Here is an 18,378-nt window from a genome sequence, read left to right on the forward strand (position 1 = left end):
GATGACTATGTGGGGGTAGGATCAGTTAGTTTGCTGATGACACAAAGATTGGCCAGGTGGTTAATAGTGAGGTTGAGTGTCTTGGGTTACAGGAAGATATAGACAAGTGACAGATGGAATTTAACCCTGAAAAGTGTGAGGTGACGCACTTTGGAAAGAATATTTGACAAGGACGTATACTATGAAAGGTCTGACACTGGGAAGTTCCGAAGAACAAAGGAACCTTGGCGTGTTTGTCCATAGATCTCTGAAGGCAGAAAGGAAGGTTAATAAGGTGGTGAAAAAGGCATATGGCACAATTGCCTTTATCAATCAGAGTATAGATTACAAAAGCAGAGAGGTCATGATGGAGTTGTATAGAACTTTGGTGAGGCCACAGCTGGAGTGCTGAGTGCAGTTCTGGTCACCACATTATAGGAAGGACATGAACGCACTGCAGGGGGTGCAGAGGAGATTCACCAGGATGCTGCCTGGGATGGAGCATTTAAGTTATGAAGAGAAGCTGGATAGGCTTGGGTTGTTTTCTCTGGAGCAGAGAAGACTGAGGGGTGACCTGATAGAGGTGTTTATGAGGGGCATGGACAAAGTGGATAGGGAGCAGTGTTCCCCTTAGTGGAAGTGCCAGATATGAGGGGACACAAGTTAAAAGTGAGAGGTGGGAGGTTTAATTTCCCAAACATAGATTGGAATATCCCGAGGGTAAGAGGATTGGATGGGGAGGAGTTCGTTAGGTGTGTTCAGGAGGGTTTCCTGACACAGCATGTGGACAAGCCTACAAGAGGAGAGGCTGTACTTGATCTGATACTGACCAATGAGCCTGGACAGGTGTCAGATCTCTCAGTGGGAGAGCATCTTGGGGATAGCGATCATAACTCTATCTCCTTTATGCTTGCATTGGAAAAAGAGAGCATCAGGCAAGCTAGGAAAGCGTTTATATGGAGTAAGGGGAAATATGAAGACAGAAAGCAGCAAATTAGAGGAGTAAATTGGAAGGAGGTATTCTCGGGGAAATCTGCAGAAGAGAGGTGGCAGTTTTTCAAGGAATGTCTGTCGAGGGTTCCACAGGACAATGTTCCGAGCAGACAGAGAGGAATTGGTAGGTTAAAGGAACCGTGGTGCACAAAAGCTGTGCAGGACCTAGTCGAGAAGAACTAGCCTGGTGATGAGCCTGGTGGAGTTCTTCGAAAATGTGACTAAACACATTGACGAAGGGAAAGCAATAGATGTGGTTTATATGCATTTTAGCAAGGTGTTCGATAAGGTCCCCCATGCAAGGCTTCTAGAAAAAGTGAGAGGGCATGGGATCCAAGGGGCTGCTGCCCTGTGGATCCAGAACTGGCTTGCCCAAAGGAGGCAGAGAGTGTGTATAGATGGGTCTTTTTCTAATTGGAGGTCGGTCACCAGTGGTGTGCCCCAGGGATCTGTTCTGGGACCCTTGCTGTTTGTCATTTTCATAAATGACCTGGATGAGGAAGTGGAGGCTTTTGGGTTGGTAAGTTTGCCGACGACATGAAGGTTGGTGGGGTTGTGGATAGTCTGGAGGGATGTCAGAAGTTACAGAGGGACATAGATAGGATGCAAGACTGGGCGGAGAAGTGACAGATGGACTTCAACCCAGATAAATGCGTAGTGGTCCATTTTGGCAGGTCAAGTGGGATGAAGGAGTACAATATTAAGGGAAAGACTCTTAGTACTGTGGAGGATCAGAAGGACCTTGGGGTCCGGGTCCATAGGACTCTAAAATCGGCCCCGCAGGTGGAGGAGGTGGTTAAGAAGGCGTATGGTGTGCTGGCCTTTATCAATTGAGGGATTGAGTTTAGGAGTCCGGGGATAATGATGCAGCTGTATAAGACCCTCGTCAGACCCCACTTGGAGTACTGTGCTCAATTCTGGTCGCCTCATTACAGGAAGGATATGGAAAAGATTGAAAGGGTGCAGAGGCGATTTTCAAGGATGTTGCCTGGATTGAGTGGCATGCCTTATGAGGATAGGCTGAGGGAGCTCAGTCTTTTCTCCTTGGAGAGACGTAGGATGAGAGGAGACCAAATAGAGGTATATAAGATGTTGAGAGGCATAGATCGGGTGAACTCTCAGAGGCTTTTTCCCAGGGTGGAAATGGCTGCTACGAGAGGACACAGGTTTAAGGTGCTGGGGTGTAGGTACAGGGGAAATGTTAGGGGGAAGTTTTTCACACAGAGGGTGGTGGGCGAGTGGAATCGGCTGCCGTTAGTGGTGGTGGAGGCAAACTCAATAGGGTCTTTTAAGAAACTCCTGGATGAGTACATGGGACTTAATAGGATGGAGGGTTATAAGTAGGCCTAAAAGGTAGGGATATGTTCAGCACAACTTGTGGGGCCGAAGGGCCTGTTTTGTGCTGTAGTTTTCTATGTTTCTATGTTTAGGGGGGATTTGAGGAAAACCTTTTTACTCAGAGGGTGGTGACGGTCTGGAATGCACTGCCTGGGAGGGTGGTGGAGGTGGGATGTCTCACATCCTTCAAAAAGTACCTGGATGAAAATACTTGGCACGCCATAACATTCAAGGCTATGGGCCAAGTGCTGGCAAGTGGGATTAGGTGGGCAGGTCAGGGCATTTCATGCGTCAATGCAAACTTGATGGGCCAAAGGGCCTCTTCTGCACTGTAGTATTCTATGACTTTGTCTGATTATATCACTGCCTTCTAAATGCTGAGTAATGAAATCCTTGATAACGGACTCTAACAACTTTCCAGTACCGACGTTAGGCTCACTGGTCTATAGTTCCCTGTTTTCTCTCTAGCTCTCTTTTAGAATAGTGGGCTTACATTAGCTACCCTCATTAGCTAGGAACTATTCCAGATTCCAGATTCCAAAGAATTTTGGAAGATGACCACCTATGGATCTACTATTTCCAGGGCCACCTCCTTAAATACTCTGGGATGAAGGTTATCAGGACCTGGAGATTAATCCATCTTCAATCCCATCAATTTCCCCAAAACCATTTCTCTACTAATGCTGATTTCCTTCACCTCCTCACTAAAACTTGTTCCTTTCAGAACATCTGGTACATGTCACAAAGGAAGACAGAAGCAAAGTGTGAATTTAGTTCCTCGGCCATTTCTTTATTCCCCATTATGAATTCTCCCGTTTCTGACTGTAAGGAGCCGAAATTTTCTTTTTGTTAATCTTTTTATCTTTACATACCAATAGAAATCAATAAGAGGAGACCCAGCAGAGAACCCTGTGATCCCCAGCTTCCACCTACTTAAAACAGCCTTCTGTCATCACTGTGACGATACTGTGCCTTTAAGAAATGTATTTTAATCAAGTTTCTCAGCAGGATGTTTCTATCAGGCTCTGGAATTTGTCGGCACCATATTATCTGTGGCTGGTGTCCTGTATTGTTACCGAGGCAGTGTAATTGAAGCAATGTGGATTTTAATCCTCACTAATGCGGTGATATGTGATTTGAATGTGTCCCCTCGGATTGCTGAGTGGCATTTGATTGAGATTGATGGACTGGTCAGGTGATATGCCTGGGGACGCTTTTCCCACAGAGCACTCTAGTTTTTACTTTTGCTGCCAGAAGTTGGTGGAAGAAGGCAATGTCTCTCTGTTTCTTTGTCTCTCTCTCTTTCTCTCTCTCCAGAGGCATTCTGAGCTTACCCCATATTGCATAGGCACAGGCCTGATGGAATCATCCAAAGGCAAAAAGTGACAGTGCCAACATCTCAGCATACTATCTGGAAGTCCAGTGCTGGAAACTCCCAAAAGATCAGGGCATTGTCATTTGCATAAGCCTCCAAAGCTGCTGGGGGCATGCCTAACATTTTAAAGTAGGTTATATTTTGTAGGTGGAATCCCTCTTTCACACAATTTTATTTTAGTCTAATCAGGACCTTAAAGAAATCAACCTCACTCAGAAGTCATGAGGTCCAACCTCTAAAGGCAAATAAATCTGTTGCTGCACTACACTTAATATATAGGAGCAGAATTAGGCCATTCGGCCCATCTGGTCTATTCTGCCATTCAATTGTGCAATTATATATTTGTCAAAGATGCTTTAGGAAAGATAGAACAGGGGGTAAGAGAGGAGGGGGAGTTGCGTTTTTGACGGGGGAGCCTCAGAGAATTGATCCAACATTCAAAGGACCAATTCACATAGATGTTAAAAGCTGCAAATCCAGCATCTTGTGAGCATACTTGCTTTTTGTGCTCAGACTGGAGATAGGTGTATGTCTATGGGATGATGATTGTGTTGGAACAACATAGATATCTAGCTGTTAAGGATTATACTGTGCCATGTTTAAATCTTGTAATTGATAAAAGTTATATAAATTATTTTTGTTATATTTTAACTGTTCTTAAATAAACTTTGTTCGATAAAAGTTTCCTCATGGGTCATTTGAATCATACCTGGAGTGAAGCATCTTGGGCCTGATTTTACCATTGCGTCGCGCCCATTTTTGGGCGTGAAAACGTGGTAAAGTCGAGCATGAGGCCATTAACGCAATCCGCGCCCGCGTCCGCGCAGATGGCCACTTTACCAAGGCCCGAAAATGGCCACAATCCGAATCGTGCTCGAAATAGGCGCAATGGTGATTTTAATGCATTTGCATGCATTTAAATTGAATTAATGAACAGCCCGCCCAACTTTACCAGCATTTCCCCCTTGACCATCACGTTCGCGTGTCCAGATTTGCCGCGAAACAGACATGCTCGGCAAAGGTCTGTTTCGGGTGCTCCAGCTTTTGAAGAGGTAAATTCAGAGCTTCCAGTGGCTCGCTAATTCAGATCGATGGTGGTTGGGAGGAGGGGAGGGAGGCGGGCCAGATCATTCTCTGGTCGGGGGGAGAGGAGGAGGAGGCAGGTCAGATGTATCTCTGGTGGGGGAGGGAGGGAGGCCCGATCATTCTCTGGTTGGGGGGTGGGGGGAGGGAGGCACGATTGTTCTCTGGTGGGGGGGGGAGGGGAGGGAGGGAGTTCTCTGGTTGGCAGGGAGGTCAGAACATTGAATACAGGAGTTGGAATGTCTTGTTGAAGTTGTACAAGACATTGGTAAGGCCACACTTGGAATACTGTGTGCAATTCTGGTCACCCTATTATAGAAAGAATATTATTAAACTAGAAAGAGTGCAGAAAAGATTTACTAGAATGCTACCAGGACTTGATGGATTGAGTTATAAGGAGAGGCTGAATAGACTGGAACTTTTTTCTCTGGAGCGTAGGAGGTTGAGGGATGATGTTATAGAGGTCAATAAAATAATGAGGGGCACAGATCAGCTAGATAGTCAATATCTTTTCCCAAAGGTAGGGGAGTCTAAAACTAGAGGGCATAGGTTTAAGGTGAGAGGGGAGAGACACAAAAGTGTCCAGAGGGGCAATGTTTTCACACAGAGGGTGGTGAGTGTCTGGAACAAGCTGCCAGACATAGTAGTAGAGGCGGTTACAATTTTGTCTCTTAAAAAGCATTTGGATAGTTACATGGGAACAATGGGTATAGAGGGATATGGGCCAAATGCAGGCAATTGGGATTAGCTTAGGGGTTTTAAAAAAAAGGGCGGCATGGACAAGTTGGGCCGAAGGACCTGTTTCCATGCTGTAAACCTCTATGACTCTATGAGGCCCGATTGTTGTCTGGTGTGGCGGGGGAGGAAGGCCAGATCGTTGTCTGGTGGGCGGGTGGGGAGGTGGAGGGAGGACGGAGGCCTGATCATTCTCTGGGTGGGGGGTGGAGGCTAGATGGATCTCTGGTGGGGTGAGTGGGGGGGGGGGGGGGCAGGGTGGATCCGCTGCCACTCTGTGGGTGATCAGTGGGGGGAGAAGGGGGGCAGGGAATCGTGATTGGTCTGGGTTGGGGGGGTGGGTGGATAAAGGGGACAGTTATGTTGTGGGGGTACAGCAATATCTGTGGGGGCCATCACTCCCGCTTTTCGCTCGCAGGCCACTTTATCCGCTTTTTGCAGCCCGGGAGCGATGTGACAAGGGCGCGTTTTTCAATTTTTTTTTCTCACTACGCATGCGCAATTCATAGCTCGATCGTTTTGGACGTGATAAGCCCCACTCACAGTGCAATTCAGACCCACGATTTTTTTTCCAGACTGAGTGCATATGGGGGCGCCGGAGAACAGATTTCCAAGTCAGATCTGAATTGCGCCCAGATTCAGCACTTAGAATGAAAATGATAAAATCGGGCCCCTTATGTTCACTCAAGTGAAAATCAAATGTAAAACTAAGGGTCTAGGCTAACTCCACAAAACACCTTGCCTGGGTCTTAACATCACCCCCTGTCTCCTACAACTGAGCCAATTTTGAATCCACCACCTCAAATTACCCGTATCCTATGCGCATTTGCCTTCCTTATGTGGGACCTTGTCAAAAGCTTTGCTGAAATCCATATAAGCTGCATCGACTGCACTACCCTCATCTACACACCTGGTCACCTCCTCAGGGAGGTCATGCCGAAACAAATTTGATTGAATTTTTTGAGGAGGTGACCAGGTGTGTAGATGAGGGTAGTGCAGTCGATGTAGCTTATATGGATTTCAGCCATGTGAATTTCTGCAAATCCTGCAAGTCTAGCTTGCTCAGCCTGTCCAAATCATACTGAAGCATCTCTGCATCCTCCTCACAGCTCATCCTCCCACAGAGGTGAGATTGGGCAGTTTAAGCCTGTACTCCCTGGAGTTTAGAAGAATGAGAGGAGATCTAATTGAAATGTATCGGGCGATAAGGGGGGTTGACAGAGGAGATGTGGAGAGGATATTTCCTCTTGTAGGATAATCTAGAACAAGAAGTCATAATTTTAGGAAAAAGGTGGAAGATTTAAAATGGAGATGAGAAGAAACTATTTCTCTCAAAGGGTTTAAGTCTGTGGAATTCACTACCCAGAGCGTGATGGATGCCAGGGCATTGAATAAATTTAAGAAGAGGTGGACAGATTTTTAATTAGCAAGGAATTGAAGGGAAGGCCACGGTGAGTGGGCCGAAAAGTGGATTTGAGACCGAGATTAAATCAGCTATGATCGTATTAAATGATGGAGCAGGTCAAGGGGCTGAATTGCCTACTCCTGCTCCTTGTCCTTATGTTCTTACACAACAGGATAGCTTTGAATGCATTATATTTCAGCATCAAGCTACACAATGAGCAGATGGCTAGGACCTTATTTTCACAGTGGCTGATGGGGCCAATCTTATAGCATGTGGAATTGTAGGAATGCCTACGCATATATTGACCAGTGATGGTAGGCTTGCGACAGACTCCAATAGAAAACCAGATTTCTCAACCAGAACATCAAGGAGAAGGAGCTTCCTTGACTGCTCCATTTCAAAGGTGAATTTGAGCGCAGGATGGAGTCCATTAAGTTGTGTAAGGAAAGCCTTACATGCAGTTGCAGATTTAAATATATCAAATTTTCCAGCCACGCTTGCCCCAAAACCAGAAATTCTGCTTGAGGTCAACGAACCATTGCATGGTCCGTGTCCCACCACTACAAGTCCTGTGGCGAGCAGGATGGGAAGATTCCCCCCAGGTGTCATTCCATCGATGGCGCATTTCTCATGAGTGCCGACAAAGATGTTTGTGGGAGCTGGGCCTAGAGTAGATCCCATGTCAACACCATCTATTTGGGTAAACATGGCGGCACGGTAGCACAGTGGTTAGCACTGCTGCTTCACAGCTCCAGGGACCTGGGTTCAATTCCCGGCTCGGGTCTCTGTCTGTGTGGAGTTTGCACATTCTCCTCGTGTCTGCATGGGTTTCCTCCGGGTGCTCCGGTTTCTTCCCACAGTCCAAAGATGTGCGGGTTAAGTTGATTGGCCATGCTAAAATTGCCCCTTAGTGTCCTGAGATGCGTAGGTTAGAGGGATTAGTGGGTAAAATATGTAGGGATATGGGGTAGGGCCTGGGTGGGATTGTGGTCGGTGCAGACTCGATGGGCCGAATGGCCTCTTTCTGTACTGTAGGGTTTCTATGATTCTATGATTTCTATGATTTAAATTGAATTCAACTGCCTGAGTTGTTAAGTTCATAAGTTCAACGAATAGATTTTGACGTTGGCAGCATATCTCAAGCACCATAATACAATGACACGGTGTGAATGTCTATGGCTTCTCTGAGTCGTACATTTCTGCTTATTTTGCTGTGCTTCTTTCACCTCATTGTCAATTTTTCGAATAAAATTCAATTTGTCGTTTTAGTCTGCACAGGGTAATATTTTTCAATTGTGAAAGCTCGATACAGGGTCAATGTTAACCCTGAGGCACAATCATGTTCACATCATTACAAAGATTTCAGGTCACAGGAGGAGAATGCTCTTCAACACGATCACAAATTGGTTGGAGAACCGGGACTGTAACATGCACAATAAAGCTCCTGTGTCCAGCCTTACCTGGGAATGAGTCATGTGGATACCATCCTTATGCCCATTAAAGATATAGACACTGCCTCCATGGTCTTCCTCCAAAGGAGCTCCAATGGCTACATCATTGTATCCATCCATGTTGATGTCTCCTATGTTTGCAATGGCACCTCCAAACCTTGCATTGGTGAAGCTGGATGTTCCTGTCAAACTCTCCTTTTCTTCAAAGGTATTCTGTTTAATAAGAAAGATATAAGGAACAGAGGCAGTATGAAAACTTGGAATCGCTGCTATCAGCAGCCAATAATTCAACTGATTAGAAGGAGCCTTTCAATATTTAGCCAACTTGGTCAACATGCATCGTGTGGCATTTTACATATTTTCATGAGGTTCTGAGAATCAGTTTTGAAAATTGTAGCAGCCTGAGTTTTGTGACCATTACCCCAGGACATGTCCAGTACCACAAGGGTTGCATAGATCCCCAAGGAATACTCAGAACCCAGAGAGAATGCCCAGTATTCCAAGTAATGCCAGGCATGCCACGAATGACCTATTCCCTATGGACAAAGGTTAGGTAATGGGTGGGGGGCGGGAGTGGTGCAGAGAGGTCAGAGCATTGAATTCCTGGATTTACATGGGAGCACCTTATCCCATATTGCAAAGGCACAGGCCTGATGGAATCATCCAAAGGCAAAAGGTGACAGTGCCAACATCTCAGCATACTGTCTAGAAGTCCGGTGCTGGAGACTCCCAAAAGACCAGGGCATTGTCGTTTGCATAAGCCTCCAAAGCTGCCAAGGGCAGGCCTAAGATTTTAAAGTAGGTTATATTTTGCAGGTGGAATCCCTCTTTCACACAATTTTATTTTAGTCTAATCAGGACCTTAAAGAAATCAACCTCACTCAGGAGCCATGAGGTCCAACCTCTAAAGGCAAATAAATCTGCTGCTGCACTACACTTAATATATAGGAGCAGAATTAGGCCATTCAGTCCATCTGGTCTACTCCGCCATTCAATTATGTAATTATATATTTGTCAAAGATGCTTTAGGAAAGATAGAACAGGAGATAAGAGAGGAGGGGGGAGTTGCATTTTTGATTAGGGAAAACATCATGGCAGTACTAAGAGGGGGCGGCACGATGGCACAGTGGTTAGCACTGCTGCATCACAGCTCCAGGGATCTGGTTTCAATTCCTGGCTTGGGTCACGGTCTGTGTGGAGTTTACATATTCTCCCCGTGTCTGCATGGGTTTCCTCTGGGTGTTCCGGTTTCCTCCCACAGCCCAAAGGTGTGGAGGTTAGGTGCATTGGCCATACTAAATTGTCCATTAGTGTCCCAGGATGCATAGGTTAGAGGGATTAGCGGGGTAAATATGTGAGGTTGCGGGGATGGGTCTGGGTGTGATTGTTATCGGTGCAGGCTTGATGGGCCCAATGGCCTCCTTCTGCACTGTAGGGATTCTATTCTATGATTCTATGAGGGGATATTTCCGTGGGTTCGCCCACTGAGTCTATATGGGTAGAACTGAGGGATAAGAAGGGAGAGATTACTTTGATAGGATTGTATTACAGGCCCCCAAATAGTCAGCGGGAAATTGAGGAGCAAATATGTAAGGAGATTTCAGATAGTTCCAAAAAAAATAAGGTGGTAATAATCAGAGATTTTAACTTTCCCAACATTGACTGGGACAGCCATAGTATTAGGGGCTTGGATGGAGAGAAATTTGTTGAGTGTATTCAGGAGGAATTTCTCATTCAGTATGTGGATGGCCTGACTAGAGAGGGGGCAAAACTTGACCTCCTCTTGGGAAATAAGGAAGGGCAGGTGACAGAAGTGTTAGCGAGGGATCACTTTGGGAAGAAGGAGGCATATGTCATGCATAAGCAGCTGGGATCAAGTGGATCCCTTGAAGAGCATAGAGGGTTTCGGAGTAAAGTTAAGAGAGAAATCAGGCAGGAACTTTCAGAAGTTGATTGGGGGAGTCTGTTGGAAGGCAAAGGAACGGCTGGTAAATGGGAGACTTCCAAAAGTGTGTTAACCAGAGTTCAGTGTAAGCACATTCCTTTTAGAGTGAAGGGCAAGGCTGGTAGAAGTAGCGAACCCTGGATGATTCGGGATATTGAGGCCCTCTTAAATCGGCCTTGCAGGTAGAGGAGATGGTTAAGAAGGCGTATGGTGTGCTGGCCTTCATCAATCAAGGGATTGAGTTTAGGAGTCGGGAGATAATGATGCAGCTTTATAAGACCCTCGTCAGACCCCACTTAGTGTACTGTGCTCAGTTCTGGTCGCCTCATTACAGGAAGGATGTAGAAATTATTGAAAAGGTGCAGAGAAGATTTACAAGGATGTTACCTGGATTGGGTGGCATGCCTTATGAGGATAGGTTGAGGGAGCTCGGTCTTTTCCCCTTGGAGAGACGAAGGATGAGAGGTGACCTGATAGAGGTGTACAAGATGTTGAGAGGTATAGATCGGGTGGATTCTCAGAGGCTTTTTCCCAGGGCTGAAATGGCTGCTTTGAGAGGACACAGGTTTAAGATGCTTGGGAGTAGGTACAGAGGAGATGTCAGGGGTAAGTTTTTCACTCAGAGGGTGGTGGGTGAGTGGAATCGGCTGCCGTCAGTGGTGGTGGAGGCAAGCTTGATAGGGTCTTTTAAGAGACTTCTGGATGAGTACATGGGATTTAATAGGATTGAGGTTTATAGGTAAGCCTATATATAGGCCTAGGTAGGTAGGGACATGACCGGTGCAACTTGTGGGCCGAAGGGCCGGTTTGTGCTGTAGTTTTTCTATGTTCTACGTTCTAAGAAGGAGGCACATGACACGCATAGGCAGCTGAGATCAAGTGGATCCCTTGAAGAGTATAGAGGGTGTAGGAGTGGAGTTAACAGAGAAATCAGGAGGACAAAAAGTCGACATGAGACTGCTTTGGCGGATAAGGCAAAGGAGAATCCAAAGAGCTTCAACAAATACATAAAGGGCGAAGGAGTAACTCGGGAGAGAGGAGGACCTAAAAAGGATCAACAAGGAGATCTATATGTAGATCCACAAGAGATGGGTGAGATCCGAAATAAATATTTCTCATTGATATTTACTGTTGAGAAAGGCATGGATGTTAGGGAACTTGGGGAAATATTTAGTGATGTCTTGAGGAGTGTACACATTACAGAGAAGGAGCTGCTGGAAGTCTTAAAGCGCATCAAGGTAGATAAATCCCCAGGACCTGATGAAGTGTATCCCAAGACATTGTGGGAGGCTAGGGAGGAAATTGCAGGTACCCTAGCAGAGATATTTGAATCATCGACAGCCACAGATGAGGTGCCTGAAGATTGGAGGGTGGCAAATGTTGTGCCTTTGTTTAAGAAGGGCTGCACGGTAGCACAGTGGTTAGCACTGCTGCTTCACAGCTCCAGGGACCTGGGTTCGAATCCCGGCTCGGGTCGCTGTCTGTGTGGAGTTTGCACATTCTCCCTGTGTCTGCGTGGGTTTCCTCCCACAGTCCAACGATGTGCGGGCTAGGTTGATTGGTCATTCTAAATTGCCCCTTCGTGTCCCTGGATGCATACGTTAGTGGGGTTAGTGGGTAAATATGTAGGGATATGTGGATAGGGCCTGGGTGGGATTGTGGTTGGTGCAGATTCGATGGGCCGAATGGCCTCTTTCTGCACTGTAGGATTCTATGATTCAGGGAAAAGCCTGGGAACTACAGGCCGGTGAGCCTAACATCTGTAGTGCGTAAGTTGTTAGAAGGTATTCGGAGAGACAGGATCTACAGGCATTTAAAGAGGCATGGACAGATTAGAGACAGTCAGCACGGCTTTGTGAGTGGAAAATTATGTCTCACGAATTTGATTGAGTTTTTGAAGGGCTAACCAGGAAGGTAGATGAGGACAATGCAGTTGATGTTGTCTACATGGACTTTAGCAAGGCCTTTGACAAGATACTGTATGGTTGCATAAGGTTAAATCTCACGGGATTCAGGGTGAGGTAGCCAAATGGATACAAAATTGGCCTGATGACAGAAGACAGAGGGTGGTTGTAGAGGGTTGTTTTTCAAACTGGAGGCCTGTGACCAATGGTGTGCCTCAGAGGTCAGTGCTGGATCCACTGTTGCTTGTCATTTATATTAGTGAGTTGGATGAGAATTTTGGAGGCATGGTTAGTAAGTTTGCAAATGACGCCAAGATTGGTATGATGTGGAGTTGCCGGCGTTGGACTGGGGTAGGCACAGTAAATAGTCTCACAACACCAGGTTAAAGTCCAACAGGTTTATTTGGTAGCATGAGCTTTCGGATCATTGCCCCAGGACTCACCTGGTGAAGCGGCAACGCTCCGAAAGCTTGTGCTACCAAATAGATCTGTTGGACTTTAACCAGGTGTTGTGAGACTACTTATCAAGATTGGTGGCATCGTGGACAGTGGAGAAGGTTATCTAGGATTGCAACGGGATCTTGATCAATTGGGCCACTGGGCTGAAGAATGGCAGATGGAATTTGAGAGTAGGACTTACTCAGTTAATGATAGGGCATTGGGGAGAGTTAAAGAACATAGAAATCTGGGGGTACAGGTTCATAGCTCCTTGAAAGTGGAGTCACAGATGGACAGGGTGGTAAAGAAGGCATTCGGCATGCTTGGTTTCATTGGTCAGATCATTGAAGACAGAAATTGGGACGCCTTGTTGAAGTTGTCCAAGACATTGGTAAGGCCACACTTGGACTACTGTGTACTGTTCTGGTCACCCTATTTTAGAAAGGATATTATTAAACTAGAAAGAGTGCAGAAAAGATTTATTAGGGTGCTACTGGGACTTGATGGTTTGATTTATAAGGAGAGGCTGGATAGACTGGGACATTTTCCCTGGAGCGTAGGAGACTTAGGGATGATCTTATAGCGGTCTATAAAATAATGAGGAGCATAGATCAGCTAGATAGTCAACATCTTTCCCCAAAGGTAAGGGAATCTAAAATTGGAGGGCATAGGTTTAAGGTGAGAGGGGAGAGATAGAAAAGGGTCCAGAGGGGCAATTTTTTCACATAGAGGGTGGTAAGTGTCTGGAACAAGCTGCCAGAGGTAGTAGTAGAGACAGGTACAATTTTGTCTTTCAGAAAGCATTTAGACAGTTACATTGGTAAGATGGGTATAGAGGGATATGGGCCAAATGTGGGCAATTGGGACCAGCTCAGTGGTAAAAAAAAAAGGGCAGCATGGACAAGTTGAGCCGAAGGGCCTGATTCTATGCTCTAAACCTCTATGATTCTACACCCCATTCTCCCTACCTTTTCCCAGTAGCTTTCAATCCCTTTACTAATCAAGAACCTATCTATCACTGTCTTAAATACACTCAATGTCTTGGCCTGTGGAGCCTTCTGTGGCAATGAATTCCACAGATTCCTATCCTTTCCATACTTTCCTATCCTTTTCGCTAGCTCTAAGCCCAGATGGAAGGTTTGTGCTGGGGGTGGACCACGAACTCTATAAATGCTAAGAATAAGAACTTATACTCTGATTATTGCTGAAAAGAGAGGCACGTGCCGGAACTCTATCAGCTTGACCATGACAGGATCAGAGCAGGTGAGGATCTGACAACAGAAATCCGCATTGGCCTCAAGCGGGAATTTCTGTTCTCGCTCGAGGGAGGCTGTAAAATCCCGCCCATTCTGTCAGAGCTTTTCATCTCGCACTGATCAATAACATTAAGGAAGATAAACCAATCGTAAAGGGAACAACAATTTATACATGAGAGAAAAGTGCTGGTTGGTTGGCAAATGGGTTCTTATTGGCAAGGCATTGCCATGAGGAATGAACCAGGGAATGACGGTCTTCCAAGCTTTTGCTTACTTTCAACAGGCATAATGACCAGCTGTTTTCCTTTTGTCTGGAAAGGACAGGGCCTTGTGTGTGAATATATGTGGCCTCGACAATCTTAAATTGGCTTTCAGTATACGGTAAGTACTTTGCCTGTTGCAAACAGCTGAAAGGGATGTGCAGTTTGATATTTTCCACCAGTCTTTGGGAAAAATGGTCTGCGTAGAGAAGGTGTTACAGGCTAATAGGCTGGAGGAAATAGATGTTCGGAGGGAGGGTGTCCTGGCAGTTTTGAATAAACTGAAGGTCAATAAGTCCCCTGGGCCTGATGAAATGTATCCTAGGATTCTTTGGGAGGCAAGGGATGAGATTGCAGAGCCTTTGGCTTTGATCTTTGGGTCCTCGCTGTCCACGGGGATAGTCATGATGTGGAGATGCCGGCGTTGGACTAGGGTAAGCACGGGATAGTGCCAGAGGACTGGAGAATGGCGAATGTTGTTCCTCTGTTTAAGAAAGGGAATAGAAATGACCCTGGTAATTATAGACTGGTTAGTCTTACTTCGGTAGTTGGTAAATTGATGGAAAAGGTCCTTAGGGATGGGATTTACGTCCATTTAGAAAGATGCGGATTAATCTGGGATAGTCAGCACGGATTCGTGAAGGGCAAGTCGTGCCTCACAAATTAGATTGAATTTTTTGAGGAGGTAACTAAGTGTGTTGATGAAGGTAGGGCAGTTGATGTCATATACATGGATTTTAGTAAGGCGTTTGATAAGGTCCCCCATGGTCGGCTTATGATGAAAGTGAGGAGGCGTGGGATAGAGGGAAAGTTGGCCGATTGGATAGGTAACTGGCTGTCTGATCGAAGACAGAGGGTGGTGGTGGATGGAAAATATTCGGATTGGAGGCAGGTTGCTAGCGGAGTGCCACAGGGATCAGTGCTTGGTCCTCTGCTCTTTGTGATTTTTATTAATGACTTAGAGGAGGGGGCTGAAGGGTGGATCAGTAAATTTGCTGATGACACCAAGATTGGTGGAGTAGTGGATGAGGTGGAGGGCTGTTGTAGGCTGCAAAGAGACATAGATAGGATGCAAAGCTGGGCTGAAAAATGGCAAATGGAATTTAACCCTGATAAATGTGAGGTGATTCATTTTGGTAGGACTAATTTAAACGTGGATTACAGGGTCAAAGGTAGGGTTCTGAAGACAGTGGAGGAACAGAGAGATCTTGGGGTCCATGTCCACAGATCTCTGAAGGTTGCCACTCAAGTGGATAGAGCTGTGAAGAAGGCCTATAGTATGTTAGCTTTTATTAACAGGGGGTTGGAGTTTAAGAGCCGTGGGGTTATGCTGCAACTGTACAGGACCTTGGTGAGACCACATTTGGAATATTGTGTGCAGTTCTGGTCACCTCACTATAAGAAGGATGTGGAAGCGCTGGAAAGAGTGCAGAGGAGATTTACCAGGCTGCTGCCTGGTTTGGAGGGTAGGTCTTATGAGGAAAGGTTGAGGGAGCTAGGGCTGTTGTCTCTGGAGCGGAGGAGGCTGAGGGGAGACTTAATAGAGGTTTATAAAATGATGAAGGGGATAGATAGAGTGAACGTTCAAAGACTATTTCCTCGGGTGGATGGAGCTATTACAAGGGGGCATAACTATAGGGTCCGTGGTGGGAGATATAGGAAGGATATCAGAGGTAGGTTCTTTACGCAGAGAGTGGTTGGGGTGTGGAATGGAGTGCCTGCAGTGATAGTGGAGTCAGACACTTTAGGAACATTTAAGCGGTTATTGGATAGGCACATGGAGCACACCAGGATGGTAGGGAGTGGGATAGCTTGATCTTGGTTTCAGATAAAGCTCGGCACAACATCGTGGGCTGAAGGGCCTGTTCTGTGCTGTACTGTTCTATGTTCTATGTACTTTGCATCACACAGGCACTTAAATTCATATACCACATTACGCATTTAACGGGAAGTGGTGGCATTGTGAGATTGTCACGAGTAATTGAGAGGACCCAGGTAAAGCTCCGGGGACCTGGGTTCGAATTCCACCATAGCAGATGGTGAAAGTTGAATACAATACAAAAAAGTCTGGAATTAAAAGTCTAATGATGACCATTGTTGATTGTTCTAAAAACCCATCTGGTTCACAAATGTCCTTTAGGGAAGGAATCTGCCATCCTTACTTGATCTGGCCTACAAGTGATTCCAGACTCACAGCAATGTGAGAAACTCTAAAGGAGGTGTAAGAACAAAGGGATCTCTGTGTATATGTATATAAGTCTTTGAAGGTGTAGGACATGTTGAGAGCTGAATTAAGAAAGCATACAATATCCTAGGTTTTATTAATAGAGGCATTGAGTACAGGAGTTAGGATGTCATATTGAACTTGTACAAAACACTAGTTCGGCCAATCACTCTTAAATGCCCTCTGAAATGACCTCACAAGTCATTCAGTTCAAGGGCAGTTGGGATAGGCAATACATGCTGGTCCAGCCAGCGACACCCACATCCCATGATCGAAGTTAAAGTAAGTATTTTAGGCTTCACAGCATCATTCTAATAGTGGAGAATATCAGTCGTGTTGCTACTACAAGGTAACATCAGGCAACAACTAGCCACAGCTGTTGTTGAAATGTTTGACTTGTGTGGTTCTACACCATATGAATTGACTAAATGGTTAGAGAATTTGTTACAACCAATTCTGGCCAAGTTTTCCACATACACAGAATCACAGAATCTTTACAGTGGAGAAGGAGGCCAGTCAGCCCATCAAATCTGCACTGGTTTGCTGCAAGAGCATTCTGTGTAATCCCACTCCCTTGCCTTATCCCTGTAACTTTGCACACTATTTATTTTCAGATAGCAATCCAATTGCCTTTTGAATACCTCAATCGAACCTGCCTCCGTCAACCTCTCAGGAAGTTCGTTCCAGACTCCAAACACCTTCTGGGTGACAAAGTCTTTCCCCACATCACTTCTGCTCCTTTTTCCCATTATTTTGATTCTGCGCCCTCTAGTTGGTGATATACTCCTGAGAAGGAACAGTTTCTCACTATTTACCCTATCCATATCCCCCAGGATCTTTCATACCTCTATCAAGTCTACTCCAAATAAAACGGACACAACTCTCCAGTCTACCCTAATAGCTATAATTGTTTATCCCTGGAATCATTCTTATGAATCTCCTCTGTATTCTCTCCAATGCTTTGACATTCTTCCTCAAGTATTGTGCCCTGAACTGGTACCACAGGTGAGGCCTAACTAGTGTTTTGTACAAATTCAATATGACATCCTAACTCCTGTACTAAATGCCTCTATTAATAAAATCTAGGTTACCGTATGCTTTCTTAATTCAGCTCTCAACATGTCCTCCACCTTCAATGATTTCTATACATTTACACAGAGATCCCTTTGTTTCTCCACCTCCTATAGAGTTTCTCCCTTGATTATATACTGTGTTTCCACGTTCTGCCTGACAAAATGAATCATCTCTGGATTCATCCACCTTTGCAATGACCATACAAGACTTGCATTTTAATAGCAATGCCATGTCCATGTGCCTGTCCGATACTGCTTTCCTATTCACCAATGCACCACTCAAGGAAGTAATAAATATTTGCATTCCATCACTGCATCATGGTGATCTAAATGCACCGCCATTTTCTGAATCTTAATTCATTGAACTTACAAACTCAGCAACTCATGCAGTTGAGTTCAGTTTCAATGACACCATGTTTGTTCAAATAGATGATGTTGCCATGGGATCCTTTCTAGGCCCAGCTCTCACAAACATCTTGGTTTCCATGAGAAACATATCTTCAATGGAATAACACCTAACCTCCTACTCCTTGCATATTTTCCCTATGTTAATGATACATTTGCAATATGTGAAAGCGCAGCCGCATGTAAGATCTCCCTTACACATCTTGATGGGCTCCATCCAGAGATCTAATTCACCTATGAAATGAAATGGTGAAATCAGCTCCCTTTCCTTGATGTGCTATTTGAGAAATATGTAATGGGTTCTCTATTAGTATCTACTGCTGGCCTACCTTTAGTAGCCAATATAAGGGCAGGCATTCCTATAGTCCCACATGCTATAAGATTGGACTTATTGGCAACCACATAATAAGGGCCCTAGCCATTTGCTCACTATGAAAACGTGATGCTGAAATGGGGTGCATCAAAGCCATCCTGCAGGATAATGGCCTCCCTGATCAGATCATTGCTTGCTTTA

At 45.4% G+C, this 18,378-nt stretch overlaps 1 protein-coding gene across 2 annotated transcripts in view; it reads right to left on the reverse strand.

Moving 5' to 3' along the window:
• Positions 1–18,378, reverse strand: part of LOC144501157 (integrin alpha-E-like) — a 377,113-nt gene that overhangs the window by 165,592 nt on the left and 193,143 nt on the right. For both annotated transcript variants that reach the window (XM_078224555.1, XM_078224556.1), the window contains one exon: positions 8,369–8,572. In XM_078224555.1, coding sequence (XP_078080681.1) covers positions 8,369–8,572 — 204 coding nt within the window. The remainder of the gene's footprint in view (positions 1–8,368; positions 8,573–18,378) is intronic.

The sequence above is a fragment of the Mustelus asterias genome, chromosome 12 (assembly GCF_964213995.1).
Source record: "Mustelus asterias chromosome 12, sMusAst1.hap1.1, whole genome shotgun sequence".
Taxonomy (NCBI): Eukaryota; Metazoa; Chordata; class Chondrichthyes; order Carcharhiniformes; family Triakidae; genus Mustelus; species Mustelus asterias.